The sequence below is a fragment of the Sprattus sprattus genome, assembly GCF_963457725.1.
Source record: "Sprattus sprattus genome assembly, chromosome: 13".
NCBI classification, from domain to species: Eukaryota; Metazoa; Chordata; class Actinopteri; order Clupeiformes; family Clupeidae; genus Sprattus; species Sprattus sprattus.
In genome coordinates this window covers 6,293,422-6,301,935 of record NC_137911.1, presented here as the reverse complement: position 1 = coordinate 6,301,935, position 8,514 = coordinate 6,293,422, and the positions used below count along the sequence as shown (strand labels likewise).

General features: G+C 40.7%; 1 protein-coding gene across 3 annotated transcripts; it reads right to left on the bottom strand.

Annotated features, from left to right (window-relative positions):
* Positions 1 to 371: 371 nt before the first annotated feature.
* Positions 372 to 5,093, bottom strand: tmem177 (transmembrane protein 177). Of its 3 annotated transcripts, none has more exons than XM_080849552.1 (2): positions 5,045 to 5,093; positions 372 to 1,643 (listed from the first exon to the last, which is right to left on the bottom strand). In XM_080849552.1, exon 2 carries the CDS (start codon positions 1,609 to 1,611, stop codon positions 679 to 681), a length of 933 nt encoding a protein of 310 aa, XP_080705678.1. In that variant the 5' UTR covers positions 1,612 to 1,643; positions 5,045 to 5,093; the 3' UTR covers positions 372 to 678. The 3 variants fall into 3 exon arrangements, with proteins under 3 accessions (XP_080705678.1, XP_080705677.1, XP_080705679.1); XM_080849551.1 differs by having other exon boundaries at positions 4,963 to 5,084; XM_080849553.1 differs by having other exon boundaries at positions 5,062 to 5,077.
* Between the last annotated feature and the right edge of the window lie 3,421 nt (positions 5,094 to 8,514).

The window sequence follows — 8,514 nt, the reverse complement described above, 5'->3', positions numbered from 1 at the left end:
TTTTTTTTTTAGTTTTATGAGGAATAAAGTCAGATTTGGCATTATTTCTCAGATTTTTTTGTGTTTTTCCAATGCAAACTAAGTAAATAAACATATGAATACAAAAGCATTTGTAATTGCAACACTTTTCTGGGAGTAGTGGTGCATTATCTGACAGAAGTGCAGGGGTGCCAACATTTTTGTCCATGACTGTAGATGGTGGGCATATTAGCAAGGAGGCTAAAATCCACGGGTGCTAGCATCTGTCGCTAGCATGTCTCATAAGGTTTCAGGTAGTCAGATCTACTCACTGTAAGTTACCAGTATTTGCTGCTGAAGCCTGTGGCTTTTTGTGACTTTTTAGTTTGTCTCAAGACATAGGTGAGCATATAGTTGCTTAAAAACTTTATTGTCCCTGATGGGAAGTTTCACATTTGGTGTTACAACACATACACAAAAGACTTTTTCTGCATCCCTGAGAAGTATCACTTCTAAGGAACTTTGGCTTTACTGCAGATTTACGAAATACATATCCTTTTTTGATGGCTGAGGCGAGTCGATTAGTTTAGTTAATACTTTTCCCATATTCCAACATCATTTTTTTGTACTACACAGAACTTTCTTGCAAGCATAACACAGTAATGCTTATAATTTCAATAATAAATTACACACTTCATGTGTTATTCAGCTTAAGTTTCTCTACATTTTCAGTTCTTTCAAGAGGCTTGCGATTCCATCCCTTCGAGAGGTGTACGGCGCATGCTTCATACTGAAAAGGTTAGTAGGGAAAAGATTCCCACTTGGTGCATACACCTCCTCCCCCTTTGGTCCCATCAACATTCGCAGACTCTTATTCCGGGACAGGATCTTCTCATAGAACTCCACTCCACCTTTAGCATATTGAAGGGAGAGGCTGGCAGCGCGGCGGTCTGATCTGTAGTCCAGCCACTGGCTAACTTCGTCTGAGGCCAGCATGTAGAATGCAGCACCCATACCAACCACAACTAAATTGACCACCCCCCTGGCCAGAAGGGGACCTGTTTGCAGCCCAAAAATGTGTTTCAGAACCACACTGTTGACACAAATCCCAGCCAGGCAAGCTGGAGCCACTGCAGCATGCACCAGTGGCCCAGCTGTTTCCAATCGAATCACTTCCCGGGCTATAGCAAACTTCTGTGCCTCGGGGGAGAACAGAAGGGACTGTTTTAGGTTGGTGCCAATGTCACTATCCCACTCTACCTCCTGGCCATTTATGAGAATAGTGCGATTGGTGATGCCAGCTGAGTCATCTGTAGTACTATTAAAATTGGCTGGTATGCCTACTTGGGCACCAGCAGGTAGCCAGGGAATGCCAGCACCAAGCGGCTGAAAGCCAAAGGACGCAAAGGCCCTGTAGTTTTCGGATGAGCCGACAGCACAATCCTTTAATACTGCTTGAAATGTATTCTCCAGTTTTTCAGAGAGACTGGCAGGTTGTCCTTTACTCCAGGCCTGATACAGCTTCCTGTAAGTTCCATTTGGAAAAACATGATAGAAGATGTTGGCTGTGAAGGCTCCCCCACAGCCAATGAGCAACACTGGTGTTCGGTACTTCTGCAGAAATGCAGATATTTTCAGAAATGAGGAACTCATTTGGGAGGCCTTTTTTCAGAATGTTGGTTTTCCTGTTGAGAAACACAAGATGGTTAGTACAAATCATACAAATGGCAGGTACAGGCAATTTGGAACAGCTTAGCACATCTGTACATTAACATTTATTTTGTCAACAATGTATTATCAAACATAATAAAAAAATTACAGAACAAACTGATTCAACAAGAACATTACATTTACATTTTTTACATTTAGTCATTTAGCAGACGCTTTTATCCAAAGCGACTTACAAGGATGTATACACATTTTACATTTTACACTGATGGCACACTGCACATCAGGAGCAATTAGGGGTTCAGTGTCTTGCTCAAGGACGCTTCGACAGGGATTTAATAGGGGATAGTTCAGTATGTATCTGTTTGTATGTTTCAGGGTGACAACTTTTTTTTTTTTTTCAACAGTATAGCTTGATTCCATGAAGACAACCATGTCGAAATTTGGTCTGTGGGTGAGAATGACGTGTTTTGGCTGCACACCAATCAAAGCTATGGGCTATAACACAATTCTGAATAATTAAATTAAAGCAAGACCTTCAGGGGATGGCTTAGAACTTAGAAGTGCCTTTTCCAAAATCTTAGTTCACATCAGCATCAATGGAAAGAATGATGGAGGCTCAATTTGCGTAAGGCACACCTACAGTGGATTAAGATAGATTTATCTTATAGATGGTTACTTTTTGAGATTGTTGTGACCTGAAATTCCTGAATTTGCGGGAGCTTTCCCAAAAAGGTGTGTGTTGCGATGAAATTGCGGGGGGACGTGAAAGTTGCGAATTTTCCTCTTTTTAGGCTTCACTTATTCACAATGAAGTGCACCTGTTGGTATTACAAAAGGACCAATCATTAAGACTGAATACAATGTTATGAATGTCTCAGCCTTCACGTATGATAAAAAAAAATATCACAGTTCAAAATGTGAAGTGCACAGAACCTATTATTCTATGTTTTGCGGTGGCAAAGTGCTTATTAATCAACTAGCCTATTCCCTTTTATGTTTGCCAAATGTTGCATGCAGTGCAAAATAGTTCCCCTTAGCTTTCATGTAGAATGTCAGGGTACCGCTTTTAGCAATCTTTTGCTGTTATTTTGGTGGGCAAATGTGAGACATTAGATCCACACATTTCTGCTGCAGCTCTCAAACATAATACGGAAGTAAGACGGAGGGGGAGGGAGTTGTGGGAGACGACGATAATGGGTCACATTCGAGGGAAAGTTGCGGTGATTGGTTCAAATTGCAAAGATGAAGAGAGCTGAGGGATTGTTTGGCGGAAAGTTTCTGTTTAAGAGGCAAAATGACAATCGACAAATCTAAAGTTGTATGTAGCATTGGTCAAGCTAAATTTAGCTGTCACAGGAACAACTCGTCTTTAAGTTATCACCTTAATGCAAAGCACCCGACAGAAAGCAACCCCAGGTTCGATGGTCGCCAACCCACAACCCACACCACGCTGTATCAGTTTGGGTTGCCAGTGACTGTCGGCTCTTCAACATAGTGGAAGACGGTGGGCTGACTGAGGTGTTCCGAATTGCTTCAGGGGATAATTCTTATGATTTACCGTCTAGTGGTAACATTTAGTTTCGCATATATTCCTTGCTTGACGGCGAGAGAGCACGAAATACTATTAAACAGCAGTGTCTAAAATGCACGCTGTCTGAAGTGATTACTCGTAAATGTATAGGATTCGACGGACGTAAGTAAAGTTGCATTAGTGCTGTTTTTGTGCGTTATCATTGGAGTGGATATGCTTTTCTGTGGACAGCTACCAACTCAAACTACTGCCCAGGAATGATTGGCGCTATTTATGTTGATAATAGATTGCAGCCACAGATTTAATTGCAGACCTACTGCAGTTAAGTTCTCTGTGTGGGTTTATGTTGTTTTCTGGTGCACAATACAACTTTGATGCAATATCTAGAGTTATATTTTCTTTTATTCATTTCTAGGCTTCCACCTGTGGCAGGTGCCGTTGCTTTTTGTCACACATAACAATCACTTATTAATTAGAATTAATGGATTATAGATTCAATTAGCCTATTGGAATATAGATTCGCTAAAATAAGCGGGGTGTCTGTTGGGCCCCGACCTGTGACAAATACCAAAAGTTGGGCCTCGGCGTCGAAAAGGTTGGGAACCCCTGCGGTAGACGGTTTAGCAACTCACTCTTCCCACAAGCCGTCAGACTCCTTAAAGGTGCAGTCTTTGATTATTTAATCTATTACACTTTTAGTTGAATTCAGCTAATCCAGTGTATGCACTCAAAATGGTGTACATTTCTGGCTCTGTAAATGAGAACAAAACAAAGAGGCTAAGACAGAGCTGTACACTTTTCCCGTCAATCAACAACAAGGGGTGCTTTTAATACACTATGTGCCTTCATCTATGGTCTGTACAATAACTTGATAGAGAACCACTCAGACTTCAACAGGAATCAATAACAACATTTACTATAAAAAGTATATTCTCAGGGTAATTTGAACATACACTTTCTAATGCTCTAAATTATTATCATTAACTTTTATTGGACACAGGTACGACTGTAATATTGGTAGCTAACACTTTCATGTGTTGCTGAAAATCTTCATGCTTAGCTTGTATTGTTGGACCGTTTTCTACAGATTTTTAGATAAGACGCTTAATACAATTCAAGGAATGTTTTTCAAGCTAAAGGATGGAGGTATGCCTAATCATTTTGCATTTTACTGCACCCCCGTGGACAAATAACACATGACTTTACGAGGGTTTGCAAGACGCATTATTATCACCAAACAGGAAAATAAAAAGTTATTAAGCAAGTTCACGTGTGCTTTACCTATAAGGTACTCATATGACATATTTAGGTAGCAAAGTTATTATCACAAACTGCCACAAAAATAGTTTCCTACTGCACTGTTCAGCCATTTCAAATATGTCCAGCCCTTCGGGCAGTAGGCATGATTTCTACGTCAACCTAAAAGTCTGCATCAGAGCAAATTGTGTGTTTACAAAACCATGCCCTCCTTAACCCCCTCAAGCATTTCATTGTGCAACAAACTGATCACTGTAAGAAGAGCACGCATGTCCAGTTAACCGCTGCTCAAGGTCGAATGTAAATTAACAAGACGTGAGTACGACGTGGCAATGCAGTAATGGTGCTGAAAACTATTGTCATTTACAGGATAAATGTATGATGTACTCAGTAGTAACGCCCATGCCCACATGTTATTTTGGGTGTACCATTAGCAGCTTGCGAACTGGTACTTAACCAGTTAACGTCAGCTAAGTAAACTATAGCCAAGTTAAATTGATTGTAACAAGCTTACAAGCGGTAATATACAGTTCAGAAGCACATACTTGCAAAACGTGACACACAAAAATCCGCTGGCTCCCCAATTGTTTTACAAGACACGAGCAAACTTAAAACTCAATACATAACCTCATGCCATAATTTACTTCCAGCTACGTGACATCAGCGGCAATACCACACCAGCAACTGCGTGAAAGCAGCAACAACAACGTTTCGAAATATTTCGTCAAGTTCTTCTTCTTCTTCTTCTTAAAGGTTTTTTATGGCGGTTGGCAACCAACTGTAATGGTGCATTTACCGCCACCAACTGGACTGGAGTGTGGCTCAGGGGTACATAATTACAAAACCAATAAAATAAACAAACAAAAACAAACAAACAAAACCAAAATAACAAAACAAAATAGAGATGAAATAAAACCTAAATTCTTGTTATCAATCCTGTTCTCTTTAAGAACTTAACCAAATAATTGAAATTGATATGCCCCGAATTAATCTGCAAAATCTCCTTCAAACTCAGACCCACTTCATACTCCGCCAGCTTCAACCTCAACCTCTCTCTGTCTTCCTGGTACTCAATACAATGGACAAGTACATGCTCCACGGACTCAACCCCTCCACAAAACATACATTTTCCATCCTCATGCTTCCCAATCAAGACCAAAGAACTGTTAAGTCTTGTGTGCCCATACCTTAATCTGGAGAACATATCTTCCTCTCCCTTACTCCTATTTGTACTACGCCCTTTCCCTACTAGGTTTTGGATTTCATACAAATGCCTCCCAGTTTTCCCACTGCTCCACATGTTTTGCCACTTTTCTTTAGCCAACACTTCCACCATACTTTTTATCTCTGCCTTGCTGTATTTGATATCAAGGTCTATGCTGGACCTTGTAGCTGCGTTTTTGGCATATCCATCTGCTAGTTCGTTACCTTCCACCCCCACATGTGCTGGCACCCATACAAAGGATACACATATCCCTGATTTTAACTGACTATTAACCAGTTGCACAATTTCCAAAATTAAGTCCTGTCTTGATTCGGACTGTGATGAATAAATACTGTTCAGCGCTGAGCTGGAGTCCAATGCAACCACTGCTTTATTTGGCCTATTGCTTTCCACCCAAATTAACGCCAACCAAATGGCCACTAACTCGGCTGTATATACGGCTAAGTCATCATTTATTCGTTTATTTTCCACTAATTTCAAATTTGGAATTACATACGCAACCCCTACCCTCCTGTCAGTACTCTTTGATGCATCAGTGAATAAAATCATGTCTTCTCCATATTTTGCCGTCATGTAGCTATGCACTCTGTTCTTATCAACTCCATTTCCCTGTTGTCTCTCTTCTAATAGTCCTAAGTCTACATACAATTCACTAAAACTCCATGGTGGAATAGCTGGTAGAGGAACTGTAGGACTCACTACTAATGACTCTAGACTTGCTTCACTCACCTTGTCCTTTATTGTCCATCCATAGCTTCTTATTTTACCCCTTCCTCTCTCTTGATATGGCTCCAATACTGGTTGACTCAAATGATTTCCTCTGTGTCCCCTCAAGTTCGCCCAATATACAAGGGCCAGTTGATCTCTCCTTAAGTGAAGAGGAATTTCCCCCATTTCTACCTGAACAGCAGACACTGGTGTGGTTTTGACTGCACCACTACATATTCTTAATGCCTGATTTTGAATTACATCTAATTTGTTTAATAAAGTTTTAGCTGCCGATCCATATATTATACTTCCATAATCAAACATTGATCTAATCAACCCTGTATATATTGTACTTAATGCAGCCCTACTAGCCCCCCATACCACACCACATAGACACCTCATTACATTTAACACCCTTTTACACTTCTCAATCATTTTCTGGATGTGTATTGACCAGATTAGTCCTTTATCCAACCATATTCCCAGGTATTTAAAAGAAGCCACTCTTTCCAATTCCTTTCCTGAAAGTTTGATCTTTAAATCCATTCCTTTTTTCTTTCTAGAAAAAAAAACTGTTTTAGTTTTATCAATCGAAATCCTAAAACCCCACTTAATTGCACATTCTCTTACTAAATCAATTGCTTGTTGGATCTTACTCGCAACAAATTCCAGATTCCTTCCCCTTTTCCACATTGCACCGTCATCCGCAAATAACGCCACCTCATTTCGTCAAGTTAAAAGCCTAGACTACTATATAACTGGTGCAAAGCTCAATCAGAACAAAATGCCACAGACATGCGATTTTGGAGCATTACAAAAATACATAGGCGAGATATGCCGGGTAAAATAGGCCTAACTTGATTCTCATGATATTTGGAAAAGTGTTGCAATTTTTATTTTGTGTGAGAAGTTGCATGTGCTGAGTAGAATGTTTTCTAGTGGATCAGCATGTGCACATTTTTCCAGGCAGGTTGTAATGTATTGGTAATAGCATTGACACACCACTCCAGTTGGGGATGCTATGCTATGTTTAATAGTAGATGTATGCATTAAGTAATAAACCAGTGTATAACTATAAGTCTATAACCAAATGTGGTCGGTCGTCACTCAGAGTTGTCGTGCATACTGATGCTATATAAGTGAATATGTACACTACAGTTGACTAGGAAAGTCATTACAGCCCCAACGCGAAATTCAAGAGGGAACGAATGCTAAAATGGCAGCGCTCATCGGACACATTGATGCCTTCGATGAAGCCACGGAGCAATGGTCGACGACATATGTCGAGAGGTTTGAACATTTTGTCAGTGCTAATGATGTCCGTCAAGCGAAACTTGTGGCTGTGTTTTTGAGTGTAATGGGGGGCACTACATATGGATTGCTGCGTAGCTTGCTAGCTCCTGATAAACCAGCAACTAGAACATTCAAGAATATAGTGGACACTCTCAATGCTCGCTTTTCTCCGAAGCCTATTATTATCGCGGAAAGCTTCCGTTTTCACAAACGTAATCAGGAGGAGGAGAGTGTTGCGCAGTATGTGGCTGTTCTGAAGAAGCTCTCAGAACACTGTGATTTTGGTGCCTATTTGCTGGAGGCTTTGAGGGATAAACTTGTGTGTGGACTAAGCAATGAAAGTATTCAAAGGAAACTTTTGACTGAGGAAGTGCTCACATTCCACCGTGCTGTAGACGCCGCAATGCCGATGGAAGCTGTAGCAAGAGAATCCCAGCTTGTGAAAAGTTCGCTGAAAGTGCATGCTGAGTCGTACTCATCGCCACAAGGGTGCGACAAATGCTTTCGATGCGGCAAGACGAATCACAACGAACGGGATTGCTACTTTAGGGTAGCCTGACGATGTCATACTCATAATTCTAGTCAGAATATGAGTCTGAGACCGGATCACTGGGCTGTGATTATGGGGCGTGTTTCAACGAACCAGGAAAGAAAATTCCTCTTCGCTGAATTGGATACCTAGAACCAACCAGAGCAACGTAGTATTATTACCATCTGATAGATTAAACTTTTACCTGATCCCGTAGGAAGGACGGCAAAAACATCTTTTCAATCGACAAATGCCTTGATCGCGTTTCTCTGTTCCTCTTTCAAAATGAATGCGCTGTCAATATCTATTGAGATATGCCTGCTCACGTTACTTAATTAGCAC